Consider the following 18348-nt stretch of genomic DNA (forward strand, 5'->3'; position numbering starts at 1 on the left):
ATAATTTGCAAATAAATTCATTAAAAATCCTACAATGTGATTTTCTGGATTTTTTTGTCTTTTGTCTGTCATAGCTGAAGTGTACCTATGATGAAATCTTTACCTATGATGAAATCCCCATCTTTTTAAGTGGGAGAACATGCACAATTGGTGGCTGACTACATACTTTTTTGCCCCACTGTACATGCATGCATACATACACTCCCTTTCAAAAGTTTGGGTTCAGTTATAAATGTCCTTGTTTTTGAAAGAAAATCACATTTTTTTGTCTATTAAAATAACATAAAATTAATCAGAAATACAGTGTAGATTTTGTTAATGTTGTAAATGGTTATTGTAGCTGGAAACGGCTGATTTTGTTTTTTTTAATGGAATATTTACATAGACATACAGAGGCCCATTATCAGCAACCATCTCTCCTGTGTTCCAATGGCACGTTGTTAGCTATTCCAAGTTTATAATTTTAAAAGGCTAATTGATCATTAGAAACCCGTTTGCAATTATATTAGCACAGCTTATAACTGTTGTGCTGAAGCAATACAACTAGCATTTAGACGAGTTAAGTATCTGGAGCATCATCATTTGTGGGCTCGATTACAGGCTCAAAATGGCCAGAAACAAAGCACTTTCTTCTGAAACTCGTCAGTCTATTCTTGTTATGAGAAATGAAGGCTATTCCATGTGAGAAATTGCCAAGAAACTGAAGATCTTGTACAACGCTGTGTGCTACTCCCTTCATAGAACAGCGCAAACCAGCTCTAACCAGAATAGAAAGAGTAGTGGGAGGCCCCGGTGCACACCTGAGCAAGAGGACAAGTACATTAATGTCTAGTTTGAGAAACAGACTCCTCACAACTTCTCAACTGGCAGCTTCATTAAATAGTACCCGCAAAACACCAGTCTCAATGTCAACAGTGAAGAGGCGACTCCGGGATGCTGGCCTTCTAGACAGAGTTGCAAAGAAAAAGCCATATCTCAGACTGGCTAATTAAAAGAAAAGATTAAGATGGGCAAGAACAGAGGCACTGGATAGAGGAAGATTGAAAAAAGTGTTATGGACAGACAAATCTAAGTTTGAGGTGTTTGAACATTCGTGAGATGCAGAAAAAACAATTACCCAAAGAACAGCTCCAAACTATGCAAGAACTATTTAGGGAGGAAGCAGTCAGCTGGTATTCTGTCTATAATGGAGTGGCCAGCAGACACCGGATCTCAACCCTATTGAGCTGTTGTGGGAGCAGCTTGACTGTATGGTACCTAAGAAGTGCCAATCCAACTTGTGGGAGGTGCTTCAGGAAGCATGGGGTGAAATCTCCTCAGATTACCTCAACAAATTGACAACTAGAATGCCAAAGTTTGCAAGGCTGTAGTTGCTGCAAATTAAGGATTCTTTGACGAAAGGACACAGTTATTATTTCAATGAAAAATCATTGACTCTATTTCGTATTCATTTTGCAACTTGTTGGCTGCTTTTCATTCACTCAGCGGTCCAACTCATCTCAATTGGGTTGAGGTCAGGGGTTTGTGGAGGCCGTTGTCCTGTTGAAAAACAAATGACAATCCCACTAAGCGCAAACCAGATGGGATGGCGTATCGTTGAAGAATGCTGTGGTAGACATGCTGGTTAAGTGTGCCTTAAATTCTAAATAAATCACAGACTGTGTTACCAGCAAAGCACCATCACACCTCCTCCTCCATGCTTCACGGTGGGAAGTACACTTGCGAAGATCATCTGTTCACCTACTCTGCATCTCACATAGAGAGATGTAACCAAAAATCTAAAATTTGGACAAAAGGACAGATTTCCACCAGTCTAATGTCCATTGCTCTGCCTCCCATTTCTGTAGGGTGAGACACCCCCTGGACAGGATGCTAGTCTATCGCAGGGCCTTAATCTCCTAAATACTAAAGTTCCAAGCATAGAGGCATCAGGTCCCAATTTTGGAGTCTTTGGTATGACTTGACGGGAGAATCAAATCCCCAACCTTCCAATCTCAGGGCTGACACACTAACCACAAGGATACGGCTCTGCTTATCCCTATGGATGTGTTTGGTGTCAATGTTGTTATTTTTCTGTTCTCTATTGTCTCCCAGGCCTGTCACCATTGTATTGCAGCCTGTTTGGCCTGATGAGGGAGAGCGACCGCATGTGGTTCCCACCCAATCACATCCTCAAACTCGACCAATCAGCAAATGACAGTCTCCTCTTCAGAGTGAGGTAGGATGTGGCGTGTGGTCAGGGATCTAGATTTTATTTTTCTGTTGAAAAGGAAACAATTAGATTGACTATTAAAAATATTAAGGAATTAAAGTGTGAAATATGCAATGCCGTTTAATTAAAGTATCATTGTACGGTAGTAGTATTAGACACAATGTGCTTGTCTTTTATATAGTCCTCTTCTTTATCTTCTCTGCTCTTCCTGTTTCTTCTCCCTTTCTGTATCCCCCCCGTGATAAAATAATTTATAAGGTTTATCTTAAACCATTAGTGATTAAAGGTTATGTAGCATGGATAAGGAGTAATTAAAAATAATAAACGTAAGTCTGACTAGGTTAGACTGGGAATGAGAGGAATGTGTGTATGCCTAAGAAAACACCTAGAAACAATTCAACTATGGTTGAACTGACCCGGCTATAACTCTGGGGATGTATGCTTGTATAGGGGGTAACCCCTCCAGGTTTCCTTTTTCTGGGGGGGACTGGAACTGTCAGCTGGGTAGTGATAAACTAAAATTGTAGAGAAGAAGATGGCTCTCCTAATGTTAGTGTGCATGTGTGTGCGTAGGTTAGAAGGATGTTATAAAAGGAACATCTTTGTATGTGAATGGGAGAGCTCTCGTGAATAAACATTTATTTGACTAATTGTGAGCTGGGAATTCTGTTTCATTTAAACCAGAACTTTACACTCTCTGGGTTGCAGACCGATTAGAATAATTGAAAATGAAAAACATTGATAATAAAATTCTACATCACCCAGGTACTACTTCCCTGGCTGGTATGGAGGCTCCTGTTCCCACCGCTATGGGGTCAACAAGGGAATGGACAGCCCGGTGTTCGACGATACCGTCATGTCCTACCTCTTTGCTCAGGTCAGTCTTGGGCTAATTTTTTTTTACCAGGAAAGTTTTCTCAGTCTTGTAGTGTGAAATTCAAGAGTGTAGGCGTGCTGATCTTGGATCAGCTTTGCCTTAAATATCATAATGAATGAGCACGACTCTGAGTTGCTTTGTAAATGTGGGCTCTAGTCTGACATGTATGCTACAGACTCCTCTAAAATAGCCTACCTGTAAAGCCACCTTTCAGTAACCTGAGGTATTAAGTAACCTCATCCCCTGGCTCAATTGCTACAGAGAGAGAGCCAGCTGGTGAGACCAAATTGATTTTGCCAAGCAACTGGTTTCTAGAAACCAATCACCAATCAACGAAGCTGTAAAGTCTGTGTGGTGTAAATAACTGCCTAATCTACCCGTGTGTGTGTGTGTGTGTGTCTGTACATATGCTGAAGAAAAGGGGAAGTGGTGTTGGGAGGGTGAGAGGCAGTGGTGAAGGCTGTGGCTGGTAGGGTGTGTTTTTGTGTGTATGTGCGTGTTTTTAGAATGTCTGTGTGGACTGTGGTGTCCTTTTCAGTTTTTATCTTCACATTCACATTGTCACAAAACACACTGGGTGGGAGAGATTACCCTGTATACGTTAGTTACTATGTGAGGTCCTGCTGTCATTTTAAAGAGCAAGCCGCAATTGCTACATCCATTGATTCTTGAAGAATATAACTTATAAATGCCTTATGAGCTTAGTTCAACTGTAATACCCCATCAGAACCTGAAACACAAGCTTGTTTTACTTCAATATTTATAAAGATTAAAAATGTAAACAAACACTGTATACAACTGCTTATAACTATAATGTTGATATTTTGGATGGTCAGTCCTTGCATCAATACCTCTGCTTATTAATTCAAGAGTGGTTCCATTTCTCAAGGCCCATCCCTCAGCTTTTTACCAAGACAGAGGCTGGGGCAGGATCCCTTAGTTTATTGTTTCAATGGTGGATGGCCCCTTTAAGTCTGTATTATAGAAAAATGGAGGCTCTGTGAGGAAAGCGGTGTTGACTTTATTCCACAGTTCTGAGAACTGAGGTACTTTGTTTCCATGTAAAAAAACATTTTTTTTTAAAGAAGTTTTCTTTAGTTTCTATTCTTGGAAATGTGGCTTATGTTCCTCAAGACATTCTGTCTACTGACGTGTTGTTTGTATAGCCGAGGCCAATGTCTCCTGTGGTTTCACTTGATGTTTATCCCCAGAGAGAATAGACGTTCAACTGGACTGGCCATAGTTCTAGAGCTCACACACACTAAGATCCCTATCGCTTTTGGTGCAGAACAGAAAGTTGTTGAGCAAAACAATGAAAGAGGGAGTGTAATACTTCCAGTGTAGCTTGTGGAAACATGGCTGCATGTATCCCACGTACCATGTCAGGCTGTTATTTGCTGTAACTAGAACAGGCAGTCAGGAAGACGAGGGATGCAGAGATGCAGGGTGTACGTGTTTGAGATGGACAACATTGCAGTCGGAATCACTGAACTGCAAATCTCCTTGCGTCTTAAATAGTATAACTAATCATTATGTAATGAAGTGGTTGTGCCTGCATCCTACCTTGGTTAAATGGATCTTCTCAAACACACAGGCAGTCTTTTCTCCCCAGTTAAGTTGTAACCCTGCCTGTGGGGACCTCTTCCTTAGCCAGCATGAACTAAGTGAAACTAAATGAAAGTGGCACCCTATTCCCAATATAGTGCACTACTTTAGACCACGGCCCATAGGGCTTTGGTGCACTACTTTAGACCACGGCCCATAGGGCTCTGGTGCAATACTTTAGACCACGGCCCATAGGGCTTTGGTCCATTACTTTAGACCACGGCCCATAGGGCTCTGGTGCACTACTTTAGACCACGGCCCATAGGGCTTTGGTGCACTACTTTAGACCACGGCCCATAGGGCACTGGTGCACTACTTTAGACCACGGCCCATAGGGCTCTGGTGCACTACTTTAGACCACGGCCCATAGGGCTTTGGTGCACTACTTTAGACCACGGCCCATAGGGCTTTGATGCACTACTTTAGACCACGACCCATATGGCTCTGGTGCACTACATTAGACCACGGCCCATACGGCCTTGGTGCACTACTTTAGACCTCGGCCCATAGGGCTCTGGTGCACTACTTTAGACCACGGCCCATAGGGCTCTGGTGCACTACTTTAGACCACGGCCCATAGGGCTCTGGGGCTCTGGGTGACCCTAGGCAACAATGGGACTAAGGTCTAGTTTAAACACTTATGGAGTCTGGAACACCTGACCCTAGGCAACAATGGGACTAAGGTCTACTTTCAACACTATATGGAGTCTGGACCACCCTCTGGGACTAAGGTCTAGTTTAAACACTATATGGAGTCTGGAACACCTGACCCTAGGCAACAATGGGGGACTATATGGAGTCTAGGCAAAAATTAAGGTCTAGTTTAAACACTATATGGAGTCTGGAAACTGACCTAGGCAACAATGAGTTTAAACCTATGGAGTCTGGAAACACCCTAGGCAAAAATGGGACTAAGGTCTAGTTTCAACACTATATGGAGTCTGGAACACCCGACCCTAGGCAACACAGGGACTAAGGTCTAGTTTCAACACTATATGGAGTCTGGAACACCTGACCCTAGGCAACACAGGGACTAAGGTCTAGTTTCAACACTATATGGAGTCTGGAACACCTGACCCTAGGCAACACATGGGACTAAGGTCTAGTTTCAACACTATATGGAGTCTGGAACACCTGACCCTAGGCAACAATGGGACTAAGGTCTAGTTTCAACACTATATGGAGTCTGGAACACCCGACCCTAGGCAACAATGGGTCTAAGGTCTAGTTTCAACACTATATGGAGTCTGGAACACCCAACCCTAGGCAACACGGGGTCTAAGGTCTAGTTTCAACACTATATGGAGTCTGGAACACCCGACCCTAGGCAACACGGGGTCTAAGGTCTAGTTTCAACACTATATGGAGTCTGGAACACCTGACCCTAGGCAACACGGAGTCTAAGGTGTAGTTTAAAAAAATAACCTCAGTGATCTCCATCTTCCTATTGTAGTCATTCAGTTATACTGTATGTAGGCATTGATGTAGTGACATAGTTCATCTATTCCACGGGTGCATCATTGAACTGAGACCGTAGTCACTGTGTTGCCGAAGGTCCGATTTGTTTAGACTACCCTATTTAGGGTGCCACTTGGGGCATGCCACAGAGACCGGGGCATGCCACAGAGACCGGGGCATGCCACAGAGACCGGGGCATGCCACAGAGACCGGGGCATGCCACAGATAGGGGTGTGTCCCAACTGCCTCATGCCTTAACAGACGTGTGATATGTTCGGGGTGTCTGCCAGTCTGCTGCTGTTGTCTATCATATGTTAACGTTACCAACCCTCCTCTCTCTACTCTCTCCCTCGCTCGTTCGCCTTGTTTGTTATCACCTTATGACACTTCTATCTACTACATCTCCCTCCTTCCCTCCTCTCAGTGGCGTAGTGACTTTGTGCATAGCTGGGTGATTATCCCAGTGGACCATGAGACCCAGGAGGAGTGTCTTGGCATGGCTGTGTTGGACATGATGAGGATGGCTAAGGAGAGTAGCCAGTCCCCTGTGGACATCTATAACGACACCAGGTGAGGAGGCTGGTAGGAGGAAGATGATGCATGTTGAACCGAGAAGAAACTGTCAGAGCTGAAAACCATTTGGGCGGCAGGGTAGCCTAGTGGTTAGAGCGTTGGACTAGTAACCGGAAGGTTGCAAGTTCAAACCCCCGAGCTGACAAGGTACAAATCTGTTTGTTCTGCCCCTGAACAGGCAGTTAACCTGCTGTTCCTAGGCCGTCATTGAAAATAAGAATTTGTTCTTAACTGACTTGCCTGGTTAAATAAAGGTCAAATAAATAAAAAAAGTCACAGAGCAATGTGTACACAACGGTCAAACCAGGTGGAATGCAGAGCCTTCCCTGTGGTCACTAAAGAAGAGATGTTAAATCTCCTCACTCTTAAATCTAAACCTGACACTTTCCTGGCCACCTAATCATTCCTAGATCCCCTTCAACCTCTGAGTTGTACTGTTCATACACGTCACAATCGGGGTTCAATACAAATCATGTTTTGGCATATGATATTGTAGTGGGAAAGAATATCTGATATGTGTACACTACTGGTCAAAAGTTTTAGAACACCTACTCATTCAAGGGTTTTTCTTTATTTGACTATTTTCTACATTCGAGAATAACAGTGAAGACATCATAACAATGAAATAACACTTATGGAATCATGTAGTAACTCCACTCCACCCCCGCCTCACTCCCCCCGCCTCACTCCACTCCACCCCCGCCTCACTCCAATCCACCCATTCCCGCCTCACTCCACTCCACCCCCGCCTCATTCCACTCCACCCCCGCCTCACTCCACTCCACCCCCGCCTCACTCCACTCCACCCCCGCCTCACTCCACTCCACCCCCGCCTCACTCCACTCCATTCCCGCCTCACTCCAATCCACCCCCGCCTCACTCCACTCCACCCCCGCCTCACTCCACTCCATGCCCCCAATTCCCGCCTCACTCCACTCCATCCCCGTCCCTCCATTCCCGCCTCACTCCACTCCATGCCCGCCCACTCCACTCCATTCCCGCCTCACTCCAATCCACCCCCGCCTCACTCCACTCCACCCCCGCCTCCCCACCCACCCCCGCCTCACTCCACTCCATGCCCGCCCACTCCCTCCCCCGCCTCACTCCAATCCACCCCCGCCTCACTCCAATCCACCCCCGCCTCACTCCAATCCACCCCAAACTCCACTCCATCCCCCCGCCTCACAATCCACCCCCGCCTCTCCATGCCCGCCTCACTCCACTCCATGCCCGCCTCACTCCACTCCACTCACTCCAATCCACCCCCCCCAGCTCCACCCCCGCCTCACTCCAATCCACCCCGCCTCACTCCACTCCATGCCCGCCTCACTCCACTCCATGCCCACCTCACTCCATCCACCCCCGCCTCACTCCACTCCATGCCCGCCTCATTCCAATCCACCCCCGCCTCACTCCAATCCACCAATCCAGCCCGCCTCACTCCAATCCACCCCCGCTTCCACCCGCCAATCCACCCCCGCCTCACTCCAATCCACCCCCGCCTCACTCCATCCATCCACCCCCGCCTCACTCCAATCCACCCCCCCCGCCTCACTCCAATCCACCCCCGCCTCACTCACCAATCCACCCCCGCCTCACTCCACTCCATGCCCTCCTCCACTCCACCCCCGCCACCCACTCACTCCAATCCACCCCAGCCCGCCTCACTCCACTCCATTCCCGCCTCACTCCAATCCACCCCGCCTCGCTCCAATCCACCCCGCCTCCTCCAATCCACCCCCGCCTCACTCCAATCCACCCCCCGCCTCCACCCCCGCCTCACTCCAATCCAATCCACCCCCGCCTCCTCACTCTCCACTCCACACCGCCTCCAATCCGCCCCCGCCTCACTCCAATCCGCCCCCCTCACTCCACCCCCGCCTCACTCCAACTCCACCCCCGCCTCACTCCAATCCGCCCCCGCCTCCTCCAATCCGCCCCCGCCTCACTCCAATCCACCCCCGCCTCACTCCAATCCGCCCCCGCCTCACTCCAATCCGCCCCCGCCTCACTCCAATCCGCCCCCGCCTCACTCCAATCCGCCGCCTCACTCCAATCCGCCCGCCTCACTCCAATCCCCCCGCCTCACTCCAATCCGCCCCCGCCTCACTCCAATCCGCCCGCCTCACTCCAATCCGCCCCCGCCTCCTCCAATCCGCCCCTCACTCCAATCCGCCCCCGCCTCACTCCAATCCGCCTCACTCCAATCCCCCCGCCTCACTCCAATCCGCCCCCGCCTCACTCCAATCCGCCCCAGCCCATGTTCTTAAAATCTGTATTGTGTTTGTTGTATCACATAATTCAGCTCTTTGCTGCTATTGATGCTAGTATGTAATGGACCCAATTGTAACTAAACCAATTCTTTCACCTTCCCTCCCTAGCTATAAGTCGTTCCTGCCCAAGGACATACGTGCCCATATCCAAGAGTACCACTTTGTGACCCGGAAGAGGATCCGCCATCGCTTCAGGAAGTTCATCCAGCAGTTCAGCCAGTGTAAAGCCACGGCTCGTGACCTCAAGCTCAAATACCTGGTGAACCTGGAGACGCTGCACCCAGCCTTCTACTCAGAGTGCTTCCGTGTCACTGAGTCCTTGGAAGGAGAGGTCACCATCGTTGTCACAGGAAACAACGGCATCCAGTGGTCCCGGGAGGAGGATAAGGAGGCAGACAAGGTAGGGGGGAGAAGTAGCGTTCTCTTCTCTATTCTTCTTTCACTCTCTCTTCCTTTTTATTCTTGTTCCTTGTTGTCCTCGTCTTTTTCTTTCGTATTTTTCCTTCTCGTCTTCTCCTTTTATCTTTCTCTTTTCTGAAAGCACATATGACCTGTTGAGACAACCACAAAGGGGCTAGAGTTAGTCATGTGTTCAAATAGTCTCCTGTAATAATGTCATAGAGAGTCAGAGAAAGGATGTTTGAAACGGTTGTGCATTCAGGGTGGCTGCTACTACTCTTACTCTCTCTCTCTCTCTCTCTCTCTCTCTCTCTCTCTCTCTCTCTCTCTCTCTCTCTCTCTCTCTCTCTCTCTCTCTCTCTATAGGGTTTCCAGACGTACTGTGATTTCCCTGAAGTTATTGACATCAGCATCAAACAAGCCAACAAGGATGGCTCTATCGAGAGTCGTATCGTCACCATCAACAGACAGGACAGTCAGACTCTGGTACGATGACTCTGCTAACCTCATAACTCAGACAGGGACAAGGACATAATTTGTATCTGAAATGACAAGCTATTTTTTTTTAGCAGGGCCATAGGGCGAAGTGCACTTTGTAGGGGAACAGGGTGACATTTTAGACTCAGACCAGCTGATATGTTAGATCAGAACAGGAACATGTCTCATGTATTATGTGTAACAGAGGACTGATCCACCCCTCCTCTTATCCTCCTCCATGTCTCTCTCTGCTACACAGGAGCTGGAGTTCCGTTCCCTGTCGGAGGCTCTGTCCTTTGTGTCTTTGGTGGATGGCTACTACCGGCTCATAGCCGACGCTCACCACTTCCTGTGTAAAGAGGTGGCGCCCCCTAGGCTGCTGGAGGCCATTCAGAGTTACTGCCATGGTCCAGTCTCGTAAGTCTCGACTAGGCACATATACTGTACAAACACAAGAACATCCACACACACATAGACACGTGTACTAGGGGTGTGTGGCTCAGCAGGTTTGTTCACCCGCCCGCAATTGCGAATAACCCATCCGCAACCGCCCGACCTATATGTGATAACATGACAATCTGAGGCCTGCACCCTAACCCGCTAATATCGAAAATGCACAACAGTTGGCTAGTCGGAGACGGCGTAACGATTTGATAGCGGGTGCAGGACTTGTTTTGCCTGATATGTTATGTTGCCCTAGAAGACTAAATAAACTATTTTAGGTGTCCGCATGCTTCCCATGCAAAACAGTTCGGTAGAGTTTGTGTAAATATTATGCCGTTTCTGTTTGTTTTGGACTTCGGTTAGCGTTTTTTCGGCTGTTCGGACACACATTTTTCTGGAGGCATATCCGATGTTCGGAGCTGAAGTCTTGCGTCCCTTCGTCGGTGATTGGTCAACAGTAGGGATTCTTCAATAAATTATGTGTTGTCATTCAACGAGAGACGACTCGTTTTCATGCACATTGTTTCATTAAGAAATACTGCACCAAACGTCTTAGTTAGATGTACAAAAAAATAATTGCGCAATTAAGATCTCTTCGGCAAAACCTTTGAAGTTAATGACAGATTGCTTGAGTTATCTTAGATTAATTATGACTGTTTTGAGGAAGTGTATACTGGCTACGGTGTTTCAAAATAGACAAACAGTACTATTGCCGCTTTTTAAAGGTTCTTCAAGGGAAGGTCTTGCGAGCACACTTGTTTGGCTAGCTGACTTTGTAAACGAGCCACATATATACGCACATATATACGCACGCACAGTACAACGATGACTGACCATATCTGTCCTGTCTCTCTATCCTCAGGATGGACTTTGCTATCGGTAAGCTGCGGCGGTCTGGGAATCAAAAGGGTCTGTACATCCTCCGTAGCAGCCCTAAGGACTACAACAAATACTTCCTGTCTTTTGTAGTGGGCGTGAGTATAATACCATACAGGTTGTTGAAAGACATGGTGCTAAGTGTGTTTAGTCCAGACCCTTCAGTGTTTCCAGATCTGAATGGGTCTGGATAGGTATGCAGGCGTACTGGTGCAGCTTTCACCATATTGCTAACACCTTACATATCTACAAACTTTGAAGGGTAAGGACCAATAGGGAGTGGTAGGGTGCATATCTGATCTGTGTCCCCCTGCAGTGTGACAGCCTAGTTGAGTACAAGCACTGCCAGATAGTGAAGACGGATCAGGGAGACTACATCCTCTCTGGGGCCACGAAGAGTTTTGCTTCTCTGAGGGAGCTGCTCCACCGCTACCAGAAGGAAGCTCTGCGCTCTGACGGACACATCTTCCAGTTCACCAAGTGCTGCCCGCCTAAAGCGAAAGGTGAGGAGGTCAGGGAATAAGGGTCATAGCTGTGTTTTGTGATTAAAACAATATCATAAACTGTGGGCTGACTCAGCTCTCCAGCCACACTAAGTCTATATTCTCACAGTAGTTTGATGAACAATGTTGTCATGTTGTGTTGCTACCATGCTGTGTTGTCATGTGTTGCTACCATGCTGTGTTGTCATGTTGTGTTGCTACCATGCTGTGTTGTCATGTGTTGCTGCCATGCTATGTTGTTGTCTTCGGTCTCTCTTTATGTAGTGGTGTCTCTCTTGTCGTGATGGGTGTTTTGTTCTATATTTTTATTTACTGTATTTTTAATCCCAGGACCTTTTGGTAGGCCGTCATTGTAAATAAGAATTTGTTCTCAACTGACTTGCCTAATTAACTATATAAAAATAATGCACTATTGTTTAAAAGGAGACATGGTGCTAAGTGTGTTTAGTTCAGACCCTTCAGGCAAATTCTTATTTTCAATGACGGACTAGGAACAGTGGGTTAACTGCCTGTTCAGGGGCAGAAACGACAGATTTGCACCTTGTCAGCTCGGGGATTTGAACTTGCAACCTTCTGGTTACTAGTCCAACACTCTAACCACTAGGCTACGCCTCCTGCTCCGGCAGTATTATAGTCCGAGCTCTTGTAAAATGATCATCATCTAGGTCATAACGTTCAAGAGGGTTTATTTTGGTCACGTATGTTCACCATGATGTTCAATTCCTTTGTCTATAGTCAAACACAACAGAAACACACTTAGGTTACACATACTGTACATAACATTATGCTGTGTCACATTCAGTCCCTGTCAAAAGTTTGGACACTCCTACTCATTGAAGTGTTTTTATTTTATTTTTACTATTTTCTACATTGTATAATAATAGTGAAGACATCAAAACTATGAAATAACACATATGGAATCATGTTGTAACCAAAAAAGTGTTAAACAAATCCAAATATATTTGAGATTTGAGATTTTGCAAAGTAGCCACCCTTTGCCTTGTTGACAGCTTTGCACACTCTGTTCAGGGTCTACCTAAGCTGTTCCACTTGTTTTTGTTTAGCGTTTAAAACCTTTTTTGCTGCGGTATGCCCTAATGAATAAGACCTATAAATAATACTAGATGATGTACTTCTAACTCGCTTAACGTCCTCGTCTCTGTGTTCCCTGTATCTGCAGACAAGTCTAACCTGTTGGTGTGCCGCAGTAACCAGGGTGCTGAGGTTCCCCTGTCCCCCTCTCTGCACAGACACAACATCAGCCAGATGGTCTTCCACAAGATACGCAAGGAGGATCTTGTCATCGTAAGATTACCTCTCTGTCACTCACTCTCCTTCTCCTTCAGCCATGACTGAAAGGTCCTTTAACAACCCTCTAGACGACACCATTCTGTAAACTTCTGTCCCTTCTTTGGACACTGTGTTAATAACCCTCCAGACGACACCATTCTGTAAACTTCTGGCCCTTCTTTGGACACTGTGTTAACAACCCTCCAGACGAGCTTCAATGCCATACAACTCTCCTTCCGTGGCCTCCAACTGCTCTTAAATACAAGTAAAACAAAATGCATGCTCTTCAACCGATCGCTGGCCCTCGCTTCATACTCGTCGCCAAACCCACTGGCTCCAGGTCATCTACAAGACCCTGCTAGGTAAAGTCCCCCTTATCTCAGCTCGCTGGTCACCATAGCAGCACCCACCGGTAGCACGCGCTCCAGCAGGTATATCTCTCTGGTCACCCCCAAAACAAGTTCTTCCTTTGGCCGCCTCTCCTTCCAGTTCTCTGCTGCCAATGACTGGAACGAACTACAAAAAACTGGAAACATTTTTCTCCCTCACTAGCTTTAAGCAGCAGCTGTCAGAGCAGCTCACAGATTACTGCACCTGTACATCTATAATTTAGCCCAAACAACTACCTCTCCCCCTACTGTATTTATTTATTTATTTTGCTCCTTTGCACCCCCATTATTTCTATCTCTACTTTGCACATTCTTCCACTGCAAATCTACCATTCCAGTGGTTTACTTGCTATATTGTATTTACTTCGCCACCATGGCCTTTTTTTGCCAAAAGCCCTTATCTCACCTCATTTGCTCACATTGTATATAGACTTATTTTTCTACTGTATGATTGACTGTATGTTTGTTTTACTCCATGTGTAACTCTGTGTTGTTGTATGTGTCGAACTACTTTGCTTTATCTTGGCCAGGTCGCAATTGTAAATGAGAATTTGTTCTCAACTTGCCTACCTGGTTAAATAAAGGTGAAATAAATAAATAAATTAACATTCCTGTCATGGTGTAATGACCTCTTTCACCTGTGACACGGTCACATACACCTGCATGTACCTGCAGATATTGCCACTCACACACATGATAGAGGACTTCAATCAGAGACTGAATTGTTGCTCCTTAGCTGGTTCAGGTGAAATGGTGGCATGAGATCTCAACTATGACATGAATAATGTAGGTTAATAAAATATACATAGAAATTAACACTCACAAATACAATTGAATAAGGGGCGGATGTGTTGGCATCATCACAACATGTTTTGGATGACCAGGGGAGAGGATCTCAGACCCGGTGTTCCCTGTGTGTTACAGAAAGACAGTCTGGGTCAGGGGACGTTTACTAAGATCTTCTGTGGCGTGAGGAAGGAGCTGGGAGACTACGGAGAGATTCACCAGATGGACGTCCTTGTTAAGATCCTGGATAAGGCTCACCGAAACTACTCTGAGGTTGGTCGAGAACCTCTCCTGAACTCCAGCCAACAACATGTAGTGTTAAGGAGATGGACTTGGGAGGTTTTTTTGCATTGGTTCTTGAAAGGGACATGACTCTTCCATTGCAGTAATTTTATTTAGCACAATGTTTTGCCAATTAATGTGTTAATTTTCTATGTTTGGTTACATTTCCTACGATACAATATTTAACTCTGTCTGACGGCTCTTCTCTCTCTTCTCTCCAGTCGTTCTTTGAAGCCGCCAGTATGATGAGCCAGCTATCCCATAAGCACCTGCTCCTCACCTATGGCGTGTGTGTCTGCGGAGAGGAGAGTAAGTGACATTACCAAACTAAATTATACCTCTCACCGTTTTACCTCTGTTAGCCTCCCTCTACCTCCATCCCAACCTGTTCCTCTGTTAGTCTACCTCCATCCCAACCTGTTCCTCTGTTAGTCTACCTCCATCCCAACCTGTTCTTCTTTTAGTCTACCTCCATCCCAACCTTTTCCTCTGTTAGTCTACCTCCATCCCAACCTTTTCCTCTGTTAGCCTCCCTCTGTCTCCATCCCAACCTTTTCCTCTGTTAGTCTACCTCCATCCCAACCTTTTCCTCTGTTAGTCTCCCTCTACCTCCATCCCAACCTTTTCCTCTGCTAGTCTACCTCCATCCCAACCTTTACCTCTGTTAGTCTACCTCCATCCCAACCTTTTCCTCTGTTAGTCTCCTCCATCCCAACCTTTTCCTCTGTTAGTCTCCCTCTACCTCCATCCCAACCTTTTCCTCTGTTAGTCTACCTCCATCCCAACCTTTTCCTCTGTTAGTCTCCCTCTACCTCCATCCCAACCTTTTCCTCTGTTAGTCTACCTCCATCCCAACCTTTTCCTCTGTTAGTCTACCTCCATCCCAACCTTTTCCTCTGTTAGTCTACCTCCATCCCAACCTTTTCCTCTGTTAGTCTACCTCCATCCCAACCTTTTCCTCTGTTAGTCTACCTCCATCCCAACCTGTTCCTCTGTTAGTCTACCTCCATCCCAACCTGTTCCTCTGTTAGTCTACCTCCATCCCAACCTGTTCCTCTGTTAGTCTACCTCCATCCCAACCCGTTCCTCTGTTAGTCTACCTCCATCCCAACCTGTTCCTCTGTTAGCCTCCCTCTACCTCCATCCCAACCTTTCCCTCTGTTAGCCTCCCTCTGTCTCCATCCCAACCTTTTCCTCTGTTAGTCTACCTCCATCCCAACCTGTTCCTCTGTTAGTCTCCCTCTACCTCCATCCCAACCTTTTCCTCTGTTAGTCTAACTCCATCCCAACCTGTTCCTCTGTTAGTCTACCTCCATCCCAACCTGTTCCTCTGTTAGTCTACCTCCATCCCAACCTTTTCCTCTGTTAGTCTACCTCCATCCCAACCTTTTCCTCTGTTAGTCTACCTCCATCCCAACCTTTTCCTCTGTTAGCCTCCCTCTGTCTCCATCCCAACCTTTTCCTCTGTTAGCCTCCCTCTGTCTCCATCCCAACCTTTTCCTCTGTTAGCCTCCCTCTGTCTCCATCCCAACCTTTTCCTCTGTTAGCCTCCCTCTGTCTCCATCCCAACCTTTTCCTCTGTTAGCCTCCCTCTGTCTCCATCCCAACCTTTTCCTCTGTTAGCCTCCCTCTGTCTCCATCCCAACCTTTTCCTCTGTTAGCCTCCCTCTGTCTCCATCCCAACCTTTTCCTCTGTTAGCCTCCCTCTGTCTCCATCCCAACCTTTTCCTCTGTTAGCCTCCCTCTGTCTCCATCCCAACCTTTTCCTCTGTTAGCCTCCCTCTGTCTCCATCCCAACCTTTTCCTCTGTTAGCCTCCCTCTGTCTCCATCCCAACCTTTTCCTCTGTTAGCCTCCCTCTGTCTCCATCCCAACCTTTTCCTCTGTTAGCCTCTGTTAGCAGTTTTAAGCCCCTTTAGTAGATGTGCTACACTGGTCCAGCTGTAATTTGTTGAATTCTAACCCTTTCAGACATGATGGTGCAGGAATATGGGAAGTTTGGCTCCCTGGATACATACCTGAAGAAGAAGAAGAGCTCTGTGAACATCACCTGGAAGCTAGAGGTGGCCAAGCAGCTGGCCTGGGCTATGCATTACCTGGTAAGACCAATCAACCAATCCATCAATTAACCAATTACCTAGTAAGACCCCCTAATCATAATAATCTGGAAGAAGCTCCAATCATAAGGCCCCACACGGTTCACCGATTGGATGCACTCCCTGAACAGTAAATGGTTTTGGAAAGAAGCAGTCTGCTATGTGTCCTGGGTGGTCTAATGGTCAGCGTTGTGGCCTATATCTCATATACCAGCGTTTCCATGGGTTCAAATCTGACCCACTGTCTTTGGCTGCGTTTACACAGGCAGCCCAATTCTGATCTTTTTCCACCAATTGATCTTTTGGCCAATCAGATCAGCTCTTTTGCCAATAATTCGGCAAACGATCGGAATGGGCTGCCTGTGTTAAAGCAGTCTGTGTGATGCACCCCCCCTATCTTTCCCACTTTCTCTCTCCTCTTTGTCCAATAAAACATATTGAATACAACTGAATCTGCTAAGTGACAGATATCTCCGTAATGATGTAACTTTTGTGTTCAATCTGCCACTAATCAGTCCGCCATGTTCAATTTAATAACAGGAGGACAAGAGCCTGGTCCATGGGAACGTGTGTGCCAAGAACGTCCTGTTGATCCGAGAGGAGGACAGGAAGACTGGGAACCCTCCCTTCATCAAACTGAGTGACCCTGGAATCAGCATCACTGTGCTGCCCAAAGATGGTGAGTACCGACCCTTGTATTAGTTATTACAAAGAGATACTGTACTAAGAAATTGTACTTTACTGAACTTTTGCACGTTGTTTTACAATACTATGTGTAGACCGTTTGGCTTGGTTACACAGCGACACATGGTGCAAGGCATTTTGGGTGTTTGTTCCTAATGTTTTATACACAAACAGCTAAAAGCATACAACGCAGAAACAAACAAGAACAGCAACTCAGGAAGTCAGGAAGGGAGTATATTTAATGTCTGTGTACTCTATGTATTCCCATCGTCCTGTCCTCCACTGTCCCTCCAGTCCTTGTGGAGCGCATCCCCTGGGTACCTCCAGAGTGTTTAGAGGAGGACAGACATCTGACTCTGGCTACAGATAAGTGGGCCTTCGGCACCACTCTGTGGGAGATCTGTAGTGGAGGAGACAGACCACTCAGCACACTGGACTGCTCCAAGGTAAGGATTTCTGGAGGTGCAATTAACACTTTTCATGGAATATTTATATTTTGCTATATATATATTGATATATAATTCTAATATAATTTAATTTAGTCAGTAATGGTAAGCCTTGTGAGAGCCAGAACAGTCTATAGGGCAGGAATCCATCTCCTGTTTCTGTCTCATTGTTGGTATTGCCCCACTGTAAAGTACAGCCAAATATCAAGGTGGTTTTTACAGGCAGGAAATCAAATCAATTTAAATCAAAGTCGAAGATGTCCAACCTGAGGGTTTTGTGCCTCAGTTTACTGGTATGTTACAGTATGTTATGTTTAGAGAGACAGTTGATGTACTGTTCTCTTGTCTGGACACTGGGACTAAAACTGTCTTCTGACATTGTCTTCATCAGGTTATTTGTCTTTGTCTTGTTAAAAAACACTATCCAACTGTCATGCACAGCATAATAATCCATTATTAGTAAGGTTTTAGAGTTCCTCTGTTTATAGTTGACTTTATTGTCCTCTGTAGAAACGTCTGTTCTATGAAGACCATCACCAGCTGCCTGCTCCTAAGTGGACAGAGCTGGCCAACCTGATCAACAGCTGTATGGACTATGAGCCGTCCAACAGACCCTCCTTCAGAGCTGTTATCAGAGACCTCAACAGCCTCTTCACACCAGGTCGGTCGTCTCCTCTCT

The 18348-nt window shown here is 46.3% G+C and overlaps 1 protein-coding gene across 4 annotated transcripts in view; it reads left to right on the forward strand.

Moving 5' to 3' along the window:
- LOC123999340 (tyrosine-protein kinase JAK2-like) overlaps positions 1-18348 on the forward strand; it is a 71218-nt gene that overhangs the window by 39505 nt on the left and 13365 nt on the right. For all 4 annotated transcript variants that reach the window (XM_046304987.1, XM_046304990.1, XM_046304988.1 and 1 more), the window contains exons 3-17: positions 2095-2218; positions 2978-3089; positions 6577-6722; positions 9107-9398; positions 9764-9883; positions 10134-10291; positions 11181-11292; positions 11511-11697; positions 12878-13002; positions 14301-14435; positions 14666-14753; positions 16415-16542; positions 17080-17218; positions 17518-17669; positions 18180-18330. In XM_046304987.1, coding sequence (XP_046160943.1) covers positions 2095-2218; positions 2978-3089; positions 6577-6722; positions 9107-9398; positions 9764-9883; positions 10134-10291; positions 11181-11292; positions 11511-11697; positions 12878-13002; positions 14301-14435; positions 14666-14753; positions 16415-16542; positions 17080-17218; positions 17518-17669; positions 18180-18330 — 2169 coding nt within the window. The remainder of the gene's footprint in view (positions 1-2094; positions 2219-2977; positions 3090-6576; positions 6723-9106; positions 9399-9763; positions 9884-10133; positions 10292-11180; positions 11293-11510; positions 11698-12877; positions 13003-14300; positions 14436-14665; positions 14754-16414; positions 16543-17079; positions 17219-17517; positions 17670-18179; positions 18331-18348) is intronic.

This window comes from Oncorhynchus gorbuscha, linkage group LG16 (assembly GCF_021184085.1).
Source record: "Oncorhynchus gorbuscha isolate QuinsamMale2020 ecotype Even-year linkage group LG16, OgorEven_v1.0, whole genome shotgun sequence".
NCBI classification, from domain to species: Eukaryota; Metazoa; Chordata; class Actinopteri; order Salmoniformes; family Salmonidae; genus Oncorhynchus; species Oncorhynchus gorbuscha.